The sequence below is a fragment of the Gadus macrocephalus genome, chromosome 8 (genome assembly GCF_031168955.1).
Source record: "Gadus macrocephalus chromosome 8, ASM3116895v1".
Taxonomy (NCBI): Eukaryota; Metazoa; Chordata; class Actinopteri; order Gadiformes; family Gadidae; genus Gadus; species Gadus macrocephalus.
This window is the reverse complement of record NC_082389.1, coordinates 22,083,519-22,108,442: the sequence shown is the minus strand read 5'-3', so window position 1 is coordinate 22,108,442 and position 24,924 is coordinate 22,083,519. Positions and strand designations below refer to the sequence as shown.

Below are 24,924 nucleotides of genomic sequence, written 5' to 3'. Positions count from 1 at the left end.
CAGTCAATTTCAATGCAAACGTGTTACTAAGCTTACCAAAGGGTTTATAGGGCCATACTCCACCATTTGGAAGTGGAATACATTAGTTTTGAGCAAAATCAACAATATATGGTCAGAAACACATTGTCGGTCAAAAAGTGATTCTAGCGCTCTGAAATGCATTTTGCACACATTAATACAAGAAACGTTGATATCTCTGTCAATTTCAATGCAAACGTGTTACTAAGCTTACCAAAGGGTTATAGGGCCATACTCCACCATTTGTTAAGTGGAATACATTAGTTTTGAGTAAAATCAACAATGTAAGGTCAAAAACACATTGTTGGTCAAAAAGTGATTCTTGCGCTCTGAACAACACATTCTCACTCCGAACGCGTCGATTTTTGACGAACGGTCAGTGACTTTGGCTTCAGTTTCTGACGCAAAAGGGTACCCTTGCGCTTCTTTTTTCGACGCATGGGGTTTTCAACTCGTTACAATGTAACCCCTTCACGGGGGACCCGATTGCTGCACATAGAGACGCTATGAGCATTCATCCCATTGGCTAACGGAGGACCTTGCGCTTCTTTTTTCGACGCAGGGGGTTTTCCACTCATTTCAATGTAATCCCTCCACGGCAATATGTGAAGCTATGAGCATCAGGCTTCATTGGCTAACGGAAGAGCCGATGGCTGCACATAGAGACGCTATGACCATTCATCCCATTGGCTAACGCAGGACCATGTGCTTCTTTTTTGGACGCAGGGGGTTTTCCACTCATTGCAATGTAATCCCTCCACGGCAATGTATGAAGCTATGTGCATTCATTCATCCCATTGGCTCACGGATGACCCGATGGCTCCACATTAACGGCGATTTTACAGTGAAATCTGTGACATTCCTCAACACAACTACACCAACGTGTCCTTGTTAATTAACATGTGTGGGTTAAGTTTATGGGCATCAGTTGTCCTGTTTTGTGCTTTGATTGAGAGAAACAATCTTTTTTTGTATCAGTGCTGGGTAGCTGAGGTCGTTGCTATAGAGACCAAGACAGACAGAGCAACCCTTTCTCATCAAAATTACGTTCCCAGAGAACTATTCGGCATTCTCAATTACGTTTGTCTAAAAAAACTATTTTGTCCGTGATTACGTTTTATTGAACATATCGTAAATACGAATGCGTTCTCAGCCCATTTTTTGCCATTATTTACTGTGTTACTATGGCAGAATAAAGAATAAATTCATGCATTATCATTCAACTTGAACATATGTTTTTACAGTATAGAGTGGTGGAGGGATGACGTGTGTTGGCCAACCCGGAAGTGAGCGTCGCCCTCGGTTCCCTTGACAAAAAGCCAACAGGTTTTTCCATTGGATTTTTGCAGAAAAATTAGCATCTTTGAAGCCGCTCCTCAAAAACTGAAAATAAATAAATAAATAAAAAGAACCGTGCTTCAAAGAACGAAATGTAAACTAATGCATTCTGAATGGGAGTGTTTCTCAGATTTTTCCATGCTACACATAACGAAATGTAAACCCATGACTTCATGGTCCTAATAATTTAAACATCATTAATCTCCTGAGTGTGTAGGGTGGTATTCTTTTTTTTCCAACGGGGCTGCATCCAGTCACTTGACTGTCATGGTTGCTATGGTGGGTGCTATCGACCAGCCCCTCTAATCCTTACATGGCTCTAAAAACCACGCGGCAAAGGAGCTGCCGTCAATTGTGTTGTTTTTGTCGTAAACTAGCAACCCGGTATCACTCGATTGCGTGCTCCTGCGCACGAACGTTAATCTATTGAAGCGTGTTCCAGAGCACAATAGTCAGACTTTTTGCGTGCTACACAGAACGAAATGTAAACCAATGCATTCTGAATGGGAGTGTTCTAAGACAATTAACGTGCTCCACAAAACGGTACGAGAGAGAGAAAGAGAGAGAGGGAGGGACAGAGAGAGAGAGCGAGAGAGAGGCTTCAGAAAGGGTGTGCGCAGATAGTACAGTGCACCCTAGTTATGTTTATGCCAAAACCACAAATGCTATATGTATATATATATATTGCCTAATTATATATATTGCCTATATATATTTATAGGCTATATATATAATTAGGCTATAATTATATTATTTAGCGTGTAATGAGACAATCTATAGCCAAAGTGTCGAAGATGCCCGAGAATCTTCGGGGATATCAGCATGGGAAATCGGCGAATCAGACCCATGAACCTATAAAGAAAGACGTCATCTCAAGCGGGAGAGAACGTTTGCGGTGCTGGTTTGTGTCACGTAAGTACAGGGCTCTCATGTCTCATGCATTCGGCGTGAGACACACGCAATTCAACCCATGCACACGCTCAAACCTGGTCTCACGAATATACGTGACACTGTCACGTTATTTAATCTATTGAAACGTGATCAGGGACACGTAGGCCTACTTTCTAAATCTTGTATTTCAATTGGAAGTAGGCTATTTGTCGTGTCACTAAGCATGACTTCCAAACTAAGGTTCTGTCTGGGAGCGTTCTCCCTAATGTCCCTTATGTACAGATCATTCATTGTTGAAAATTGTCTGTGATAACTAACAAATGACAGCTTTTGGCCACCCGTTTCTACTTAAAATTGTCTGTGATAACTAACAATATGACAGCTTTTGGCCACCCGTTTCTACTTTCACCTTTGATACTGAGAAATTGTGACAATACACGGATATATTAAATGCAGGTGCGCTGCTCTGTAGGCAAATCGCGAAGGAAAAAAGGGTAGCTGCTTCATCTGTTCTTTTTAGAATTGTGTGTCTTGATGTTTATTTTATCTAGCCATCTATTCTCTTGTTTTTGGCTAAGTGAATGAATGTCCGCGTCGATGCCTCGATCCAGCAAGTCCAGTGTCGCGAGCGGATGTTGCCATGACATCTAGAAATCATACCGTATTTAATGGGTTGTAGTGAGTGTAACATAATTCACCTACAATATTTTGTTATGTGTTGTTCTTTCAATTGTGTTAGGCATGTCGTTTACTGTCTTGGTGGTTCAGGGATCGCTGTCCCTTTAAGGATTACGAGCGTCTCATGACGTCAGAGCCCATGCGGGATATGTTTACTTTCAGCACGTTTTGATTTCCTGTTTCTCTCTTACTAAATAAACGAGTCACACAACTGTGTGCTCAACGTGCGAAATTGTATCTCTGACTTATTGCAATTTCCACAGGGTTATCATTAATATTGATGTGTAGGGGTTGATTATAACTCGTGAATAATATTGTTTGGACCACGGTCTGGGGGAATACTCGTATTCTGATTGGCTGCAGTGCGTGCGTGCATTAACTCCTGATATAGCCCTACAGACACCTGCTAAGTAGTTCCAGTCAGTGTTTAGATTCTCTGCCCGAGCCCGAGCCTGACGCGGGCCGGGTCGGGCCGATATTTCCCACCACAATACTCGGGCCGGGCCTTTGATCAAGCAATTTTATTTTTATTTTACCATTGGTTTATTGGCCTAATCTGAGGAGAAATCTATGCCATAAACAGAAATATTATAGGCCTTTATTACACGGGTCTTCTCAATGCCGTGGAACGCTCTGTTCACTTGCATGGGTAGTAGTCCGGTGACTTGTCTACCCCAGCGTCTTCCGTTGCTAAGCGACGTCACCGTCTTTGCGGACAAATTATTTCTCTGCTGATCAACACTACGAATGGCCAAAAGACCCTCAAATCTGAGGGTCTCAAATGTTGACCCTCAGTCACCTATTGCATCACTTCCTTTAGGGCTTCGGCCTCCTAATTGGTCATTATAGTATAATTGAATGCCCTCTTTCATATATATGATACCTCCACCACTGGGACGTGGCAACAATTCACCAAATCCATATGGGGAGGGGGGGGGGGATGCTTGAGGACAGTAGGGGTGTATACTCGACATAAATAGGAAGCAAACTCAGCAGAAGTAATGACATCTCACAAATATTTATTTAATAAATTGTTTCAAATAACCCTGCCTCGTTAAATCAATGAGCTTGGTGTTTTGCTTTCCAAAATAGGTTATAGTAGAAGTCTAAACTGCAGAAAATAAAAACATCCAAGCTGCCTTTTAAGGATACCTTGGAATATCTGCCTATTTTCTAACCATCGGACCCTAGTTTACGACAAAAACAACACAATTGACGGCAGCTCCTTTGCCGCATGGTTTTTAGAGCCATGTAAGGATTAGAGGGGGCGGTCGATAGCAACCACCATAGCAACCATAACGGTCAAGTGACTGGATGCAGCCCCGTTGAAAAAAATAGAATACCACCCTACACACTCAGGATATTAATGATATTTAAATTATTATGACCATGAAGTCTTTATTTGCATGGATTTACATTTCGTTCTGTGTAGCATGGAAAAATCGGAGAAACACTCCCATTCAGAATGCATTGGTTTACATTTTGTTCTTTGGAGCACGGTTATTTTTATATATTTATTTATTTTCAGTTTTTGAGGAGGTGCTTCAAAGATGCAAATGTTTCTGCAATAATCCAAAATCCAATGGCAAAACCCGTTGGCTTTTTGTCGAGGGAATCCAGGGCGACGCTCACTTCCGGGTTGGCCAACATACGTCATCCCTCCACCACTCTACTGTAAAAACACATGTTCAAGTTGAATGAGAATAATATAATAATAATAATAATAATAATTCTGCCATAGTATTTATTTAAGGGGGGGATACAAGTCTTTTGGCCATTCGTAGTGTTGATCAGCAGAGAAATAATTTGTCCGCAAAGACGGTGACGTCGCTTAGCAACGGAAGACGCTGGGGTAGACAAGTCACCGGACTACTACCCATGCAAGTGAACGGAGCGTTCCACGGCATTGAGAAGACCTGTGTAATAAAGGCCTATAATATTTCTGTTTATGGCATAGATTTCTCCTCAGATTAGGCCAATAAACCAATGGTAAAATAAAAATAAAATTGCTCGATCAAAGGCCCGGCCCGAGTATAGTGGTGGGAAATATCGGCCCGACCCGGCCCGCGTCAGCCTCGGGCTCGGGCAGAGAATCTAAACACTGACTGGAACTACTTAGCAGGTGTCTGTAGGGCTATATCAGGAGTTAATGCACGCACTGCAGCCAATCAGAATACGAGTATTCCCCCAGACCGTGGTCCAAACAATATTATTCACGAGTTATAATCAACCCCTACACATCAATATTAATGATAACCCTGTGGAAATTGCAATAAGTCAGAGATACAATTTCGCACGTTGAGGATCCTGTTGCAGAACTCTGTCATGTCCAAGCTTCCCGGCTCCCGGCGGTCATCTTACCCACAATCCTCAGCACGGAGCCAAGAGGCATGTCCTTCAACAAGGCCCTCCATACCTTTAAAAAGAAAATAGAAAACAATTAGTTGCACTAATTTGGCATGATTGCCCTAGCATGCAAAAAAGAACATGATTTCAAATGAATATAAAATCCCAAATAACATAGCAGTTACATACAATTGCAGAGTTCTACCCAAAAGACGCTGTGATGAGCGATAGGCCTTTTAGACTTACCTGCTTGGACTTAAGGTGTACGGTCAGCAGCTGCTCCACTTCCAGCCGGTGCACCTCGATGAGAAGGACCACCTCGTCTTCATCACAGCGCTGCTTTACCCTCTCCACCGCCGCCAAGTAGGCCAGCACCTGGACCACCTCCTCAAGGTTCTCCCGGTCCGCATACAACACCTGCACTTCCTTCCATCCTTTCGTGTTTTAATCAACACAATCGCTGGAAGCAAAACAAAAAGTATGAACTGGTCACTGGGGAGATTTCAAGCACAGCATAAACAAAAAAGTTTAGATAAATGTTAATTCATCAAAACATTGCTTGGAATTCAAGGCCAACAGAAAATGTTGCATTGTAGAGAGTCAAACTTGATCAAAAACCTTTAAAGTTTGGAATACCATTTCTAAGATAGACACACACACACGCACGCACAGTCTGCTACGTGTCGCTGTGTAACTCACTGTCTTTAGAGGCTTTGGCGTGGGAGAGCCTCAGCAGATCCTTGTGGGACCAGCCCGCTCTTTGTTTACATTTGGTTACCGCGGCGGCCAGATGCCAGGCGTCCTGCTGGTTATACCAGTCGGACAAAGCCTTCCCCAACGCACGGCCCCACATGGCACACCTCATCCCCCCCACCAGCTCCTTCTTGTACCGGATGAAGGCGAAGAGGTCAGAGGGTTCCCGGCAGACTTCCTTCAGGGCTTTGAAGGCGGCCTGTCTGGTCTGCAGCTCAGAGCACTGGGAGCACAACGCCAGCCCAAAGAGGCATGGGTTAAGACAGGCAACGTGGCCGCCTTCCACAAACCTCTTCACCTCCTCCACCACCTCCCCGCCCCGGCCCTCCTGGAGCAGGGAGAGCAGGGCTCCAGCCCTCTCCATGCGGGGCTGGAACTCTTCTCTGGGTGTGTATGTGTCCCCCTCCGAACCATAGCACAGGAAGCGGCAGAGTTTGGCCTTGTCGTTCAGCTCCCTCGGAAAATGGTCAGATTTATCTGGGTTAGCAGCTCTCTTTTTAGGGACTGGCAATCTAAGATCTCAAAATTATGAATTTGTTTTTTCTCAAATATGCATTGACCAGTTAGGCCTACTTATTATTTATAAGCAGTTTGCATTTAATTCTTCTACAAGCACGTTCCTGAAAAAAACAACGTAGCAAAAAATAAGCTGCCGAGCGCTACCTGATTGGCTAATAGAGGGACAGAAATAGCTTCAAGCTGATTACAGACGTTGACACTTACAGGTCCAATCAAATCCTTTTTACACAACAGTGTGGCTCAGAAACAACCCTTGGGCACATAGGTGCACATGTTAATCCCTGTGGCCAAATATAATGTTATCTTACATTTCCTAAACAAAAGACTACATTTCAACAGATGGCACGAAATAACTAAATTAGCATGGTTAATTGATGGGTAACATTCCTACAACAACTAACCCATCCTACTACTACTATCAGGTCGAACCTGATAGTAGGTGCGATTGAACCCCACTCACAACCACCTGAACCTTGGCATAATGAATGAGTTCGGTCCAGCGCTGGAGCGTCACAGTCTGCTACTCACGTTAATACCAGGAATATTTCAGAAACATCTCTTTAACATCTCATCAACCAATCACAATCAATATAAGGATCAGAATTACCTCCGTATATGTGTGTTTATGATGTCTAGACCTTGTTGTGGTAGATCCAATGGTCCGAACCAGTGGGCCTGCCCGGTCCCTAGTGCGCAGGTCGGCTCTGCGGAGCCCGGCTTTACACCTCATGATGTAGCATCAAAGAATAATTAATTATAATATCACTGTATTAAGCCATATTTTATTTTATTATAAGACCAAAAATACATAGGCTATTTTACATTGTAGTGGAGATAAATCACTTATTTTTTATTATTATTTTTATCATTATTAAGATTTATTAGACCGTTAAGTTTGGATATATCATAAATTACAATTTGATCCGTTAAATTCATTGTATTGCGTGGATTTATAAAATATTATCATGTACAACACTAAGTTCCATGCTTTCCATTATTGCAGATATAGACTAATCAATGGCATGGGCAAACGGCGCGGCTCTGCGCACAGGCTTGTCTCTAGGCTGCCGCCTAGGGGCCAAGGGGTGTGTGTAACTGGCCTGGCCTCAGAACCGGTTACCTGCGTTGTGTCTAACGTGAAGCAGACGATGGGTGGCCTTTGCAGTGGATATTTATTGTATCTGTCGATTGTTTTAGAAAGTTCATGGCGGTCATCCGCCATGAACAAACGCTGCTCTCGGTCAGATCCAAAGTAATCTCACAATAATTCAACAGAATTACAAAATACACTTCCATTACAATAAGTTCTGTGCAACCCACATGATACCTGTTGAATGTTTAAAACGAAAACAGTTTGTCATCCACCATGAACAAACGCCTAACACAAAGGAAATATACATGTAATTACACGGCGTATAATTAGTTAAATACAGTTGAATACAGTTCGAAAGATAGCATTTTAACTTGACGACCAGCAGAGGGGGCAAATGGGCAAAAAATAATTCAAAGTGAAATGGGGAATATTCGGCATAATACAAAATTTTTTCCATACTTGCTACATTCACCCCTACTGAATTACACCAATATCCTGAATGCACACCTAACAAGATCAAATATGTACAATAGAGACAACTAACATTCTGTTAATACTGGAACGGGTACACTTAAAGAATACAATCTTTATACTCAAACTCCAAATCTCTCATTGAACAGTATGGTGCCTTGTACTCCAAACCACCCGACCTACTTAGCCCAAAATTGTACATGCAAGCATTCAACACACAATTCTTAGTATCACAAGCCTATTATATAAGCTGTAGAAAATATCAGAACAACCCCTTCTAAAACAGGGTTAAAGGAGACTATGGTCTCTTATTGGTGAAATTAGCAAATTCCATGAAGGTAAATGGTGTCTGAGCCATTGTCTCAACCAAATGGTTGATATCCTGTCTACACCTTGTGTGTCTGATGGTCTGTGTGCTTGATTGTCTTGGGTCTGTCTTATGTCAACTGTCTGTACTACTACCGGATCACAATCCGAGGCACCATCAACATCAGTCTGTATATCGAGAGAGTCCTGAATGTCACTGACTTTATCACTTGCCTCTGCACTCTCGTCCTGAACATCTACCTGACACATCTGGTTGTCTTCCGTTGCATAACCTACCCATGATCTATGACTGACGGCATCTCCCATTCCACTCAGAACCCAAGCATTTGTCCTATCCTCCAAATCCACCACTAAAGAACTGGCAACACCCACTGAGTCAGGCTCCTCTTCTGAATAATCGAAAGAGCTCTGATCTCCAGTCATGTCTTCGTCGTCAACAGACTTAACGGGCAGGAAACTCATATCGAGGACAAGGTTGCGATGTACTGCCCTTGTGTTCCCCTTTTCATCTTTCAACTTGTATATGTGTCTGTGGGTTTTTGTCTATGACTGTATATACCCTCGCCACCCACTAGTCTGCAAGTTTTGTTTTTCCTCTCACACCTTTGTTGGTGAGGAGCACTCTATCCCCCTTGTACAGACAAGTTCCCTTGACTCTTCGATTGTAACCCCTGGCCTGTTTATGCTGCTCTTTGATGGCATGTTCTTGTGCAATAGCTGTTGCCTCCTGGAGGTTTGACATGAGTGTGTTCATATAGCTGCTACAGTCAACAAGAGCCAAGTGACACGGCCAAACATTATGTTTGGCCGTTGCATTATATGCAAATGTTAAAACTCTGTATTTGTTGGGGCCACTTGGCCTTGTCTCTCAATCGCAACGATTTACCCAAAGTCCTATTGAACCTCTCAGTTCCTCAATTTCCCATCGCATTGGTATGCTGTAGTGTGCGATTTGGAGATTCCTGACAGCTTCAGCAGTTCAGAAATTACCTCACTCTCGATATTAGCCCCCTGATCCGTGTGGATGCGCTCCGGAAATCCATAGACACAAAATAAATGATCCCATTTTTTTTTTTTTGCAACTTGCTTTGCTGTTTGATTTGTGCATGGAAATACATGGGCCAACATTGTGAAGTGATCTATCAGAACGAGAACATACACTGAACACAGTTTGCTGTCTTCCTTACTCCAAAAATCCAAACACACCAACTCCATAGGAGCGGAGGTCCTGATACTTTCAAGGGGAGCACTGGCGGAAGGTTCCGGTGTCTTGGCCAGAATACACCTCTGACAACATTTGCTATAGTCTTTGATGGTGCATTTTGGGCCAAAATAATTGCTGTCTCGTCAGTTGAGTTGTTCTTGCCTGCCCCTGATGTCCGGCTAGATCATGGACACCCTGCAGGGCCTTTTTCTATAGGGTCAGAACAGTCTCATTAATAATGAATCCACAGAGAAGAATTCACAAATGTATTTTGTGATTTATATATAAATTACTCTGTTCTCACAAATACATTTCAATGCACACACAAATGGATATCGGTATGTATAAATGTAAATAAATCCATAAACAAAAATAAGTTTCACAAACACATTTCTGATCCACACACAAATGTACCTTGTTTTAAATAAATGTAATATAAATCCATAAATATATTAATTAAAAAAATATTTGCAATTTTCATCAAAATGTATTTGGATGTTGTTACTTTTATATACAAACTGTTAAACTTGAATTTACAAGACTATTTTCATTTGTGAACTTGTTTGCATTTGTGTGTGAACTGGTCTGTATTTATATGTGGATTTTTGAGAGTCCTTCAAAAATGCATTTTTTTCAACAAGGAACTCTCTGTAGCCAATCAGATGCCTCCCTCGTTTTCAGCCAATCACATGACTGCAGTGACCGGGTTTTTACAATGTCGGTGCCGTTTACTACTTTAACGGCACAGACAATCCCAAAACCCAGTCGAAACTAGATGGAAAAAGTGTGTAGCTCAAAACGTGACGCAGCTTTTACTTCTTCGCCACCTAGAGATTGTTATTCACGATCATTCAAAAAACCCATGTTATTTCCCATAGACATTTGACAGAGGGAACCGGGAGGCTCGGAGGCTGGACTCAGAGGTCGGAACTGCAGTCATGTGATTGGCTGAAAACGAGGGAGGCATCTGATTGGCTACAGAGAGTTCCTTGTTGAAAAAAATGCATTTGTGATCCAGCGACGTCAGGAGAGTCACAAATGAAAAGCGTCTTGTAAATTCAAGTTTAACAGTTTATATATAAATATAACATCCAAATAAATTTTTGATGAAAATTGCAAATACTTTTTTTAATTAATATATTTATGGATTTATATTACATTTATTTCAAACAAGGCATATTTGTGTGTAGATCAAAAATGTGTTTGCGAAACTTATTTTTGTTGATGGATTTATTTTACATTTATACATACCGATATCCATTTCTGTGTGCATTGAAATGTATTTGAGAAGAGAGTAATTTATGTATAAATAACAAAAGACATTTGTGAATCCTTCGCTGTGTATTCATTATTAATGAGACTGTTCTGATCCCATATTTTTCTACCAGACTCCTTGGCAATATGCTTTGTTCGTTGCCATTGAGAGAAGACAAGTGGCCCCAACAAATACAGACTTTAACATTTGCATATAATGCAACTGTGCATGAGACGACTGGATATGCTCCCCTCCATCTTTTGTTTGTTTCCCATACCTGCTACACACACACACATATGCCTATCTGCACATTCATACATATTTACACATACTGTACATACATACACACATACACATATATCTATACATACATATCAGTGGCGGCTGGTGGTTTTTAAAGTGAGGGAGGAAGGACTGCGCGCTTGGTTTCCATTGGCCTGCTTGCACTTGCATTGGTGTATGGTGGCATAAGAATGTGAGACTCAAGTTGCTTCAGGGTGTTTTGGTGAACTACAAAATAGTAGGGAGGGATGGTTATGCGAATAAAATGTATACAAAGCCACCAGTGGCACCACTGTTATTTGAAAGCTGGTGGGCAGCATGTCTTTGAAATGGACTACAAAGGCAGAACGAAAGGATGCAAATGCCCATTAGTCGAATCAGGCCTACTCTTGATTTTCTGAAGTAAATAAAAAAATCGGGGCCTTTTATTGCCCTCAATGACTGAAGTTATTGGTGGTAATTTAGCTATGTTTATTTTCAGTTACAATTGTTTTAAGAAAAGATTCAGACCAAAAGTGATGCCATTTAGTGTGCTGGTTACCAGAGACCAATAGAACATCTTTAGTAGCCTGCCATACACGTCAAAGGACCTGAGCCTCCTGAGGAAGAAGAGTATGATCGGACTCTTCCTATAGAGGGCCTCTGTGTTGTCTGTCCAGTCAAGTTTATTGTTAATGCACACTCCAAGGAATTTGTATGCGTCCAGTCTCACTTTTTACCCCCTGGATGGTAATGGAGGTTGGGGGCTTGACGATGTTGAGCTGGAGGTGGTTCTCCTCGGACCATCTGACAAAGCCCTCCACCACACCCCTGTATTCGTCCTCCCTGTCCCCACTGATGCAGCCCACAATGGAGGAGTCATCTGAGAACCTTGGGGTGCGCTGGTGTTGCTCTTCACCACATTGAACAGGCCGCTCTGCAGCCGCACTGTGGCCTGCTGGAGAGGTAGTCTCCACGCCAGGCCACCATGTCGTAGTCAACCTGCATCGCAGAGAGCTTCTTATCCGACCACTCCGGCGCTAGTCTCGTTGCACTAGTTATTAGGTGTCCTACAAAAAACGTAGGAACGCTAGTGTATTCGTTAGTATTGTTATTTTTAACCTGACTTTTTAGCTCCAAAAGATATACAAATTGGTAGGCCTGTAGAAGTCATAAAATGAGTAAAGAAATGAAAAGATGGGCCAGAATAACATAACAAGGAAGTTCAGCATTTCAACAGGCTGCCATTATCACTAGGAAGGTGCAATATGCATGAAACTAATGTTAAACATGCACTATTTGTCATGGTCGCAACCCACACGGTCAGATCGTTTGGACTTAATGCAAAGGCTACAACTCGACCAAACACCCACACATGAACTGCTTTTGTGCTGAAAGTGGTAAAGGCTCCACGGTAATTCGGCACACATGTACCGAATGGTTATTCGGCACACATGTACGAGGTGACTGTGACAATATATTGTGTAAAATTCATAGCAATAAGGCCAAAGAGCCTCGGCTACAAGGAGTAGATCCATAGTATACCCATGCCAAATTTGAAGTCTATATCTGAGAAGAAAATTTTCTGATTCGAGGCCTCTCTCCAAAGCAGGCTGGGCCTTAAAGTGGAAGACACTTAATTTGGCAAATGTCCATTTTGACAGTGGTCTTTGATAAACTATGCTTTAGAAACATGGTTTGTGATCACAAGATGGAGTCAACTTACGGTAAACCAGTTTTCAAGGCATACCAATGCCATATTACCTTACCGACCAAGCTCACCATACCTCCACGGATGGAAGACTTATATTTCTCAGAATATAAACTATTCTGCCCTTTATCAACAACACATCCAAGTAGTGTGGTGATATTGCGTCGGACTCATGACAATGAGGTCGCAGGTTCACGTCCAACCTCCACCAACTATTCTGTGAGAAACGGCATGACAGCAAATAATGGTCCTAATCATGTAATCATGAGGACATACTCATACAGTAGGACCCCGTCAGTTTATTTATTTTCTTTGTCTGTTCTAGGGCAGCTTTGCTATTATTGTAAAATGACAAAGATATATACAAAAGAAAGAGATATAGTCAGGCCAACAACGTGAAACAATGATTTATTGTTAACTAATTTGAAAGGTTTGAATAGTTCAAATAAGAAACTTGTGTTTGAAGAAATCAATTAATAAACAGATCCAGAAGTTAAAAAAATTTAAGTATATTATTATTCATTAAAATATCAAACAGTTTTTGGCTAGGAAAATAGCGCAACAAAATATCCAGCAGAAACGTTATAAGTATTGAACTAAAAACAGGCTAAATAGGATGCCTTTTAGTCTTAATCAAAGTTAAAACAATGTTATTATTTAAGAAGTACAGTTAAAATTCTGCTTCCAAATCCAAAGAAATATCTGCACTGTTTTAGTAATCAAATTAGAGTAATGTGTCACAGTGTCATCAACCATTAAGTATTAGTTATATCTCACATAGTAAATAGATTTCCACCGGATATTGGAGTAATATCCGGTGGATATATCAAATTGCAATTTTGAAAAAAATCTTTGCCAATTCATTCCCAAAGTGATTCAGTGACATTCTTCAGTTATCTTGCGTTCTTTGTCGTCTTCTTTATTCTATAATATATAAAGCACACAACATACTTCCTGTTAATACACGTAAACATAACAGGCATGCAGACATGGAAGCTGCTTCAAACATAATTATTTGTGTACAAATATATTATTTACTAATATTTCCTTGGAGGGTCTTTAAATAAACCTACCTGCATGACAGCATCTGGAGTACAGACAGGAGCCTGAGAGGCCCCTAGGTTGGGTAAGGCGGTTGTACTGCTACTCGTCGAAGAGGGTGCCTCCTGAGACCCCTCAGACAGCATGGGCCAGGGGCGCTGACCAATACCAGTGGGCTGAGGCAGGCCCAACGCTTGTTCCTCTGCTGTGAGGACCTGAGATGAAGAAATATCGGTTCAGTCTCACAACCTCCACACATGGTCTGAGATTTCTCAGATTCAACAGTCAGATCCACTCAAACCATTGAGCATCGCAGTTCAGTTTGAAGACATACCGACACCAGGGCACAGATAGTGGCCTCATCTTGCTGGGACAAGGGTTTTGATGGGCATCGCATTCTTCTGAGAAACATGCTGTGCCACTTTTGCCTGAGCTGGAACACCAATTTTGCCGTCTGGAAATCAGTGAAGAAAAAGGATAAACATGACAAAAACATTGAAACAAAACAAACGTCCTGAATGTAACCATGGCTCCTGATGATCACATTAGCACTGCCGCATGCGTTGACACCTGCATGTTTATCATGAAGATAGAAATCCAGAACCAATGAAGTTATCTGCCCCTTTTGTGATGTAAATCACAGCCTTTTTCGAACCATGATCTCCTTTTAAAGTTGATACTGTATCGAGATCTACCAAGCCATATCGAAAGCCGTAGCATAGCCAGAATTTATTGTTCAACTATATAGGACACTGTTTTCTAACACATAGTTAACGTCTCTATAATAATACCTTTATTGAAATCAATTTGTGTGGTGCAAAGAATAACCACAAGTAGGCCTAGGACTGACCTGTAACAACACAACAGACAGAAAGTTGGAAGTTTTGATGTATTTTACATAACAGTAGGAGTAGGCTAGTGTGGATCTTTTAACTTTTACTATGTATGTACTTTTTTTACTATGTAATTGTATTTTTTTTTTAATACAATAACTTGAAAAATATCGATATTCGATACCATTTTCATTACGACGGGTTAAACAAGATCGTTGTGCAAGTGAAATATTCAATGTGGAAACTACTTGGTTAGAGTGGATAAAGCTAGGACACAGCATAAGTGGAAGATAACCTTTTCCCTCCTGAAATAATGATTAGTTGGTCATTATCAGTTGGTAGCCTATGAGAAACAAAAAGGTAGATACCTTGAGAACCCATTGTACAATTCTGATACTTGACCCAGCTCTTGAAAGGTCAGGGCAAATATAATTGAATGACACCAAGTCAAACACTCGCAAATACACCATATTGCCACCAGATAGCGAAGAACAACAGGTGTTCTGACTGAAGGCAATTTACCTATTCATCAGAAACGTTCTTACTGTACGTTCACCCCAAAAGCTATAAAGCGTTTCGAGCTATAAATGCCCATTCACTTTCTATTAGACAAGCGCGATAAAAGCGATAAAACGCTTGAGCGATAGCTTTAAAGCTGTAAAGCTGTAAATGAGAGTTGAAAACAGATAATGATCTAGTAGCGTTTCGGCTGCAAATGACCACCAGGCTATCGGAATATAGATATCTCTCGCCGGCGTGGGTCCCAGTAAACGTACGTGCAACAGCGATATGAGCTGTACATATTTTTGTCGCGTCGCGTTTGAGCTATTCTGCGATTTTGCATCTTTTACAGCTTTTGGTGTGAACCTACAGTAAGTCATTGATTGTAAACACCATGGCAAAATAGGGCCCAGACACTGGATTATCTGTTTATGGTGGTTTTATGCGATCAAACTCACCTTTGAGGAAAAAAAACAACAAAGGTAAAAGATATACTTTTTATTTTTTTCTGCTTGTAAAACGGAAAGGGGAAGATTTGTTATTTGCGAGTGTTAGTCAGAGTTATATGGTTTGGATTGTTGGAATCGGTGGAGACTCAGTTTCATATAATGTGCATTAGGGCTGTAACGATACGCGTATCAAACCGAAAATCGCGATACTCAAAGCCACGAACCTGTCTCGCGGTGTGAGAAGGCAGAAGCGCGATATGCCCTTTCTAACTCTTCGGTCAAATTGTCAGATTGAAATTTGCTAATAATTTGTCTAGATAATAGTCTGCTGACAGCGCCCCCTCCTATCGATGCCGTAAATATGTGACGAGATGCCCTCTCTGTGATCACAGCTCTCCGTGGCTACGGAGGATTGCATTTCTCCACAGCCGTCGAAGTCCTCATATGCGATATGAACGACATTTATCCAGAGTGGGCCAAGCGCGAAAAAAATTGCCTGTGTGATCCTGTCTCTATTGTTTTGTGTGATTTGACTGGCAGTTTGTCTGCTTATAGGTCGGAATGAAGCGGCCACCGATTATTGACAGGATGGGTACTTTATTCTACCGGACTCGTTCGCTTCTTCACTCGACACACGCGCTACCGCTCGCTCTCCTCGCTCGTCCACTCACTCGCTGACGTCACTCACACACGCATACGCACACTGCCATTCTCCCGCACACACATATGCTACTCGTAACACTATGCCTCGTTATTGCGACGTTCATGTTTTTCCTCATCTATTGAAAGTTAGGCTATTAAACATGTTGCATTCTATACGGCCTGATTATGTCATTATTTAAGCTATATAGCCTAATAAGAAGCGCTAATAAGGATATTTGAATAAACCAACCAAACAGTTAAAGGGGCCCTATTATGCCTACCAGCAAAAAGCATCCTCCAACTGCAATCTTTGGTTATTTCTTTATTAATTTAGCTATACTTTAATAGTATTCTTTCGGTTCAAATCTGTTCAGTGTTCCAAATTATTTGTTATTAAATGTAACATTAAGATAATTGGTATTTAAGTGTTGTTTAAATAAAATGCTTTTTAAATTTAAAAGAATCGTGAGATGTATCGAACCGTGGGTCAAAAATCGTGATACAAACCGAATCGTGAATTTGTGTATCGTTACAGCCCTAATGTGCATACATATACAGTATATCAGTGGTGGCTTCTCCAGTAAAAAAAATTGATTGTCCAGACTACTGTAATGAATTAATGCCCTTAAATATGACTACTTTAATGCCATTGTATATGTAATGTTCGTTTCCCTGGCTAAAGGGACATTAGCAACCCCTATCGCCTATTGACAATTATTTCAGGGAGGACGTTCCTCCCTCAGCCTCCATTGACTCCCATTAATTTCTCTGAAAGTGTTGGCGGCCGGTGAATAACATGGGGTTCAATGGCCAAGAGGGCGTGACTAGCTGGGATCTGGATCCTGCCTACGTCTATACACGAATAGGCTGGAGCCCTGACTGCGCTATGAACCAATAAGCAGGAGTCCTGGCTTTGGCGCAGCCCGGAGGGAGGGGTTATCTCCTCAAGTCCATCCTACGAGAACCAACAAACCCGCTCAGTCGTATGCCTTTGTTGCTGCTCAGTTCGCTTTATATTGATTGTTTCCGTAGCCCGTGGCCGGGCAGGGCAGGGCTGCCTGCGGCCGGGCTACCAACGGCCGGGCTGCGGAGCCCGCGAGGAGGATTGATTTGAACTATAAATGAAGTCCCTCAATCTTAATTGGCTTAACACCATGACCAACATTCTGAAACATCCATTAACATCCACATTGGCCTCAAACCATGTTAGGCTTACAGCCCATATAAATAGTTGAAAAATAATGTACTTGTTGATATTGTGGAAAGGATGTTAGTGAGTGATTCATTCTTGTGTCTTCATTTTTCTTAAAACAATTGTAGTTGAAAATAAACATAGCCAAATTACAACCAATAGCTTCAGTCATTGAGGGCAAAAATAGACCCAATGATAGGCCCAGATTCTTTTATTTAGTTTTACAAATGAAGAGTAGGCCTGATTTGACTAATTGGCTTTGCATCCTTTCCTTCTGCCCTTGTAGTCCAAGACATGCTGCCCTCTAGCTTTCAAAGTACAATGCTGCCACTGGTGGATTTGAATCAATTCGCATAATTATCCCACCCTGCAATTTTGTAGTTCACCAAAACACCCTGACACAACTTGAGTCTCAAATACTTATGCCACCATACGCCACTAACAGTTTAAGTAGGCCAATGGCAACCATGCGCGCAATCCTTCCTCCCTCACTTTAAAAACAACCAGCCTCTGCTGATATATATATATATATATATATATATATATATATATAAAAAAAAAAAAAAAAAAGTATTTTAATAGTTTTCAAATTTGTGAAATGATCACTATTGCTGTCTATTTGCACATTTATGAAATCCGAAACCTTGTTCTTTCATATGGGTAAACATACTTCTGTTTACTTAATTTGCTTCAAATCCAAAGTACTCCTGCGGTTTTCTTTCTCTATCAAAACCGGTCGCGGAGGCACTACACTTGACATAATAGCAGTGCTGGCTAACCTTTAGCAAACACCGTCACGCAGAGCATTGAGACTAGTGCACTGCCAGAGACCGCAAGTGACTGACAGCAGGCTGGGCGCCGTAGCGATGTGTGTCTGTTTACTTACTTTCCGAGAGAAGAGAGCAACAAGCAGAGCTGGTATTTGTGTATTGATATATCAAATATATATATATTTGTGTATATAACAGTAGGCTACACACAACACATGAGTGACACAACTTTTCTCGTGATCAACTGCAACTCAGCCGACGTTCAACTCGACTGGTTGGGCATCCCTATCTCTATCAGATGGATCACAACATTCTCGTTTTGCTTCCCAACTTACTCCGAAAGAGGGATTTCTTAATTTCAGTGATCGAAGATGGAATCAATGTGAAAAAATCCTGATGTTTGAAAGAATGTTTATCCTTACTGGCTCCCTGAGGGTTGTGCTAGAGAGGGCTAAACTTCTCGGTCAAATGAATGTAACGTCACTGTGCGTGGGGAAGGAGCTCGTCTGAACCCAAGGGTTGCTGCCTTTGAAGAATGACGTAGCTTTCCTGCGAGTGCGTGAATCTGTTCAAAGTTCTCTAACACAATGATCGTGCCTCCCTCTACTAGAGGCAGCCCCCGGGCCCGGGCCCTCCGCAGTGTCACAGGGGGCCCCGCCCATGCTCAACACACAAATTGTCAATGACTTTGCTGCAGTGGCAGTTCCTTAGAGGAGGCAATGCCTCCTCGTAATTTTCCAAAAACAAATAGTTTTTCTAAGTATGTTGTACCCAGGGCTAGCCACTGAAGGGAGGCAAAGAGGCCAAAACCCACTTTTGCCGCCTTTGAGATTAAAAAATAACCAATCACAATTCAGTTTCACTGTTTCGAGGTAAATCATCTATACCATGTTAAAAATAGGAAGGGAGGCCAGCCTCATCTACTCCTTGCAACCACACAAATCACTGGGGGTAGGAAAAATAATCGATTCTTCGATGCATCGCGATTCTCGCTAGAACGATTCTGTTTCGATGCAGATATAATTTATAATTTAATAAAAAATAAATAAATAATAATAATATTTTTTTTGCCTGCTGCAACATTCTGTTCGCCAGAGAGGGATAATTTTTTGATGATTGCGATTCAGCATACGCATAGCATGCGTGCAAACTCACAGCCAGACACAAGAACTCTGAAACTGAAACCTATTTTTTGCATGCTTCCATATTGTGTTATAATGCAAGCTGCATTGATTATTGCATTGTTCATAGAAAGTCATATTTGGGACAAAAGCTTTCTCGCTTATGAAATATTAGATAAGTTAATTCATCTGTTGATGTCTTTAATGATCATCACAAAAGTAGGAAGTGATTAGCAAACTTGAGTAGCAAACCCAGATGTATGTATATATTTCTGAAAAAACGCATGGAAATGTACAGTAAAAAAATGGAGATGCATCGAGATGCATCGATAATCGCTTCAGAATCGAATCGTTGACCTCATAATCGGAATCGAATCGTGAGGTGCCAAGAAATTCCCACCCCTACAAAACACCATCACAAAGCAGCATTTTATAAAATAAAGTTGCCGCGGCTAACAAAGATAACGACTAACAAAGACAGCAACATGGATGAGAATATAATTCAATATCTACAAGAACATAAATTTTCAAGGCTACAGTTTGAACATCAGCTGAAGATAAAAGAGAATGGAAGACCAACACCGAAACTGAACTTGATCCAGACCACAAAAGCAGGTGGCTCACGAAGCTTCAAGGAGGAGAACTACGCTCGGACGGAATGGCTAGCTGGCTCTGATCTGAAATTATTCTGCTGGCCTTGCATTTTGTTTGATGAATCACCTACACCTAACCCATGGATTAGCAGTGGATTTGATGACTTAAAGAACTTGCAAAGAGCCATGGAGAGACATGACAAGTCCAAGAGCCACATTAATTCCAACTTAAAGTTGAAACTGTTTGGACGTATGCGGATTGATGAAGCCTTCAGCCAGGCCACTAGCATCGCTACCCAGCGCCACAATGAACTTTAGAGAAGAAATTGGGAGATACTGTGTAAAATGATTATTGCAGTGGTATATCTTGGAAAACAAGAGCAGGCCGAATTGGTGGAGTCTTACTTTGAGGTAGATCCTTTGCTATCTCAACATCTAGAATCAGCCACAGTTTTCAAAGAGACATCAAAAGCCATACAGAACGACATCATTCATAGCATAGCAATGGTGATTAAGTCGATCGCAAAATTAGTGCAGCTCCATTCATCGCAGTGCAAGCTGACGATACAACTGTGTCCTGCCAGTGTCAGCTCTCTGTCATCCTTAGTTATGTGAATGAGAAAGGGAATGTGTGCGAACAATTCTTAGGATTTGAGGATGTCAGTGCAGAAAGAGATGCCGCGGCTTTAACTGAAGTTATAATGGGAACATTAAGAAAGTACAATCCGGAGGAGAAATTAATATGTCAGACATATGACGGCGCCAGCGTCATGAGTGGGCAGCACGGAGGCGTGAGGGCGAAAGTAAAAGCTCTTTGCCCCGATGCGCTCTTCATTCATTGTTATGCGCATCGCATAAATCTCGTGTTGGCAAAAGGCAGTAAAGACATCGAAGACGCAAAACTCTTCGTCGCGGGGCTGGAGAGTTTCCACAACATTTTCGCAAAGTCCGCTAAACGTACTGCTTTATTAACTGAGGCTGGTGGAGCGCGAGTACTGGGAGGCTCGGCTACACGCTGGCACTTCAAAAGCAGAGCAGTGACTGCAGTGTATTAGGGTAGGGACACCCTGATTGCTGTATTTGACCAGATCATGACTGAAAGAGGCTGGGATAACGAATCTATTAATCAGAGCAAGTCACTTAAAGACAAACTGCATGACTACAAGTTCATGTTTCTTTTAAAAGTGTTCTTGAACATCTATCGCCACACAGAGGTCCTATTCACCATCCTTCAAGCGAGAACACTTGGCTTGCGTAAGTCGAACCACCAGATGGATGCCACCATAGCTGCTATCAAATCCCTGCGCTCACAAACCAAGTTCCAGGAGATTTATGAAGACACCACGACTTTGATTGGGCATGAAGATCCCAGCAGAATCCCCTGTTGCAGGGGCTGGCAAGACTACGAGGAAGGCCTCAGTCATGAACAACATTCCGCCGATTGAAGAGGAGCAAGTGATTCTTATCTGATTCTTTACTACAAGATCGCGGACTGTATCATCACTCAGATGACAGAAAGATTCAGTGATATGCAGGTTTTGCCGTCTGCTTGAGCCTGCAGCATTTACTGACTTTGCAAAACCCAACAGATTCCCAGCTACGGAACTGGCGAAGTTGTCGGATGTCTACCCCTTCTTTGATGTCCACAGGTTAAAGAATGAACTGCTTGTAGTTTATGAGAACACCACATTCCTCAAAAGGCCTAGTCAACTACTTGAGATGATCATCAGGTAGACCTATCTGAAGGCCTGCCAGAGGTGACAAAACTCCAGAAGTTGACCATTCCTCAGCTGAGAGGTCATTCTCGTGTTTAAAACGAGTGAAGACATACCTATGGAACACCTGTAAACAAGAGAGATTGACAGACCTATCAATAATTTCTATGGAGTCATCAGTAATACGGGAGTTGAAGAGGAAAGTAACATTTTATGATGCCGTCATTGACACATTCTCAGCACTGAAGGATAGGAGGGTTGACTTCCTGTATAGGTAGGTAGTAATAGCTAGTTTTCCACCCACCCATTGCTGCTGTTCTATTTTGTTTTATATTATGTTGCTAATCTGATCATAGTAGTTGTACATATTTACAACAGTTGGTTGCATGGTTTTAGTACCGTATTGGTCTGAATATAAGACGGCCTTTTTTCCCCTCGAAATAGGTCCGAAAAAGTCGGGTCGTCTTATATTCGGGGTCTAGTATTCAGAGCGCAGTTTCTCTTCTTCGCCTCTCCATTTAAATGTCAATACATATTCGCGGCCGCAGGTGGCACCAGGAATTGGTTCCGGGAAGAAGTAGTCCAGCGTCCTTAACAACCAGACCGTTACCGGTGTTTAAAGCATAGGTGTAATTTACGGGGGGGTTAGAGGGGTTATAACCCCCTCAATAATCAGATCCAGCTAACATAACCCCCTCAATATCATCACACATAATTCAGATGAACAAAAAAATGAAATATTCTGAATTAATACCTTGTTTGTTTTCTTTATTAATTTAATTTGTCAGCAAGATAGTATCAGGTTTTGATAATCTGTAATGTACCCCCCCCCCCCAGCCCACCGACTACTTGGTATTACCCGAACTATTTCGCAAGGTCGCTGGGATGAATAGTAAGAGAAGACTAATGCTAACTGTACATGAATGGATATGAAAAGGACACTGAAAGGCAGCCAGGGCCAGACAACAATTTTTAATTGTTGGTCGTCAAAGGAGCCAAAAGGAGTAAAAATCCTGATGATAAGGAGGTAAATACCCGTATTGTTAAGTTAGGTGTTATCATCCACTCTATATTTTTTCACTACCTGGATAGTTTACGCCTCCATTTAAAGTGGAGAGGGACCTTCACTTTCCCCATACAAACCCTCAGAATAAAGAGGTATCAGTGGAGAAACAAAATAATTTTCGATTGAGAGCATAATTTCACATTCAAACAGTATCGTTGGTGTGCTATGTGCAGTAAAACCAGACGATCTGAATAATTCCTGATTCATGCCAGATATTTATTTCCCGCTTTGTAAGAGCTAGCTAGCTAACTATGTGAACTTTATATGATTAGCATAGGCTACGTTGTAATGGCAGCGATAGACGTCCTCAAACTAAGATTCTAGAACCCACTGCCTCAAACGTACTCGGTTACGGGTGGGTAAAATGCAATGTGAGTACAGAGACCAAATGTTTGTCCAAAAATCCTCTGAGGCAGAGAGGAGCTTTAGTGCTCTTCGACGATTAAAAACTTGGTTACGCACAAGTATGTCACAGCAGAGGCTGAACCATGTTGCAGTGTGCAACATCCATCAGGACAAATTGGACCTCTTAACTAAGAAGTCAATTTGTGCACAGTTCATTTCTTTTACACCAAGACGCAAACAGGTGTTAGGTGCTTTTATGTGAAATGCTTTTATACTTCTTTTGTATTTACCTGCTTTTGTTTAGATGTTGATAGTTTGAGCTGGTGATGCCCGACAATATGTTTATTGAATTGTGCATTTGTATTGAATTGTGTGAATTTGCTGGATGTAGGTGTTAGAGCCCGACCGATATAGGATTTTTAAGGCCGATACCGATACGAATATTTTGTGATTAAAAAATCCGATATGCCGATATATCGGCCGATATATATAAAAAAAAAAAATCCAGAAACGCGCAACAAAACAAACAGATTTCCCAAACATTGGTTATTTGTAGTTATCCTTTAAATCCTTTTCACTCTCAACTAACACGTAACAACAGCAAAACTGGACATGGTAGTCATGAATTAAGTCATGCTTATCGACTTTAGAGAATTGATGGGGATGTTCTTTTAATTGTTATTCAAGCAATGTATGTCTTGTGACAGTTGCCAACTTACCATGAACACACTTGCACACATGAGCTGTGTTGGAAATCATTCCCTATTCACTCCCTCACTATTCCCTATATAGTGTTTATGATATAGTGCACTATATAGGGAACGAACAAACGAGAATTCGGACACTACGCTGAACATTTCTAAGCGTCATTTGCGTCAGTAAATGCGCCGGGTATTTGTGTGACGCAGACAGATGCTCCCACATCATGTAAACAAACCGGGAAATCCCGAGGAAAGCTGGAGCTTGTATTGATGTTGAATGCAACATTTCCTTGATCAAGTTTTTTTTATTAATTTTGAATATTAAATTTTCAATGTTAACTCCCAATTAAATTGTTGACATCTCTAAACGAAAGCCGGAGACTCCATCATTAAATGTATTAGTTTTCGCGGTTATTCAGCTTCTTCTTCTACTCCGGAAGAACACTACCGCATTGCATTGTGGTATACGGAGTAACAAGTAGGGAACATCGTATGTACACTCAAATTTTAGTGCATGAAATTAACCATTGAGAATTCGAACACCACTGCAAAATGGCGAGCACCCTATAGTGCACTATATCCGTGATAGGGAATGATTTCGAACACAGCTATGAACAACACCGATGATCTCCGTCGATCTCCGTCATTCACTCTGCCTGAATCAGCGGGTTTGGGGCGTTAGAGCGCCCTCTGGTGGACAAACTTTTTTTTTTTTTAATATTCATTTATCGGCCATTATAATGCCGATACCGAATAGTTTGAAAAATGCCTAATATCGGCCGATAATATCGGCCTGCCGATATATCGGTCGGGCTCTAGTAGGTGTCAATAATACAGTGATGCAATTGATTAATCTTTAAGTTCTTGCCATAAGATAGACACACACAAAATCAATTAAGTGGAAGCTGCCACTGCTGACTAATGCTTAAACACTGAATTTTACTACTGTGTCATTATGGCATAAATAGTAAAAAAGAAGCCAAAATCAGTGAAGGTATCGCAATGTATTTCTAATACAGGAACGGCAAATTGGCATGTTACCTTTTACACAAGAAGATGATTGATTAAATAAATAAATAAATATGCCGCG

General features: G+C 41.4%; 2 protein-coding genes across 4 annotated transcripts in view; both read right to left on the bottom strand.

Annotated features, from left to right (window-relative positions):
• Window positions 1-5,248: 5,248 nt before the first annotated feature.
• ro60 (Ro60, Y RNA binding protein) lies at window positions 5,249-8,896 on the bottom strand. The gene is given in 4 exon segments (XM_060058083.1): window positions 5,249-5,341; window positions 5,518-5,731; window positions 5,967-6,517; window positions 8,807-8,896. Coding segments are annotated over 4 exon segments (948 nt in total).
• A 4,364-nt stretch (window positions 8,897-13,260) lies between these two features.
• ythdc2 (YTH domain containing 2) overlaps window positions 13,261-24,924 on the bottom strand; it is a 225,158-nt gene continuing 213,494 nt past the window's right edge. For 2 of the 3 annotated variants that reach the window (XM_060059910.1, XM_060059909.1), the window contains exons 27-29: window positions 14,241-14,360; window positions 13,939-14,121; window positions 13,262-13,789 (exon numbers count right to left, since the gene is read on the bottom strand). In XM_060059910.1, the coding sequence (XP_059915893.1) occupies window positions 13,742-13,789; window positions 13,939-14,121; window positions 14,241-14,360 (351 nt within the window). In that variant the 3' untranslated portion in view covers window positions 13,262-13,741. Of the gene's footprint in view, window positions 13,790-13,938; window positions 14,122-14,240; window positions 14,361-24,924 lie in introns of all 3 variants that reach the window. The other variant, XM_060059908.1, reaches the window with a different exon arrangement.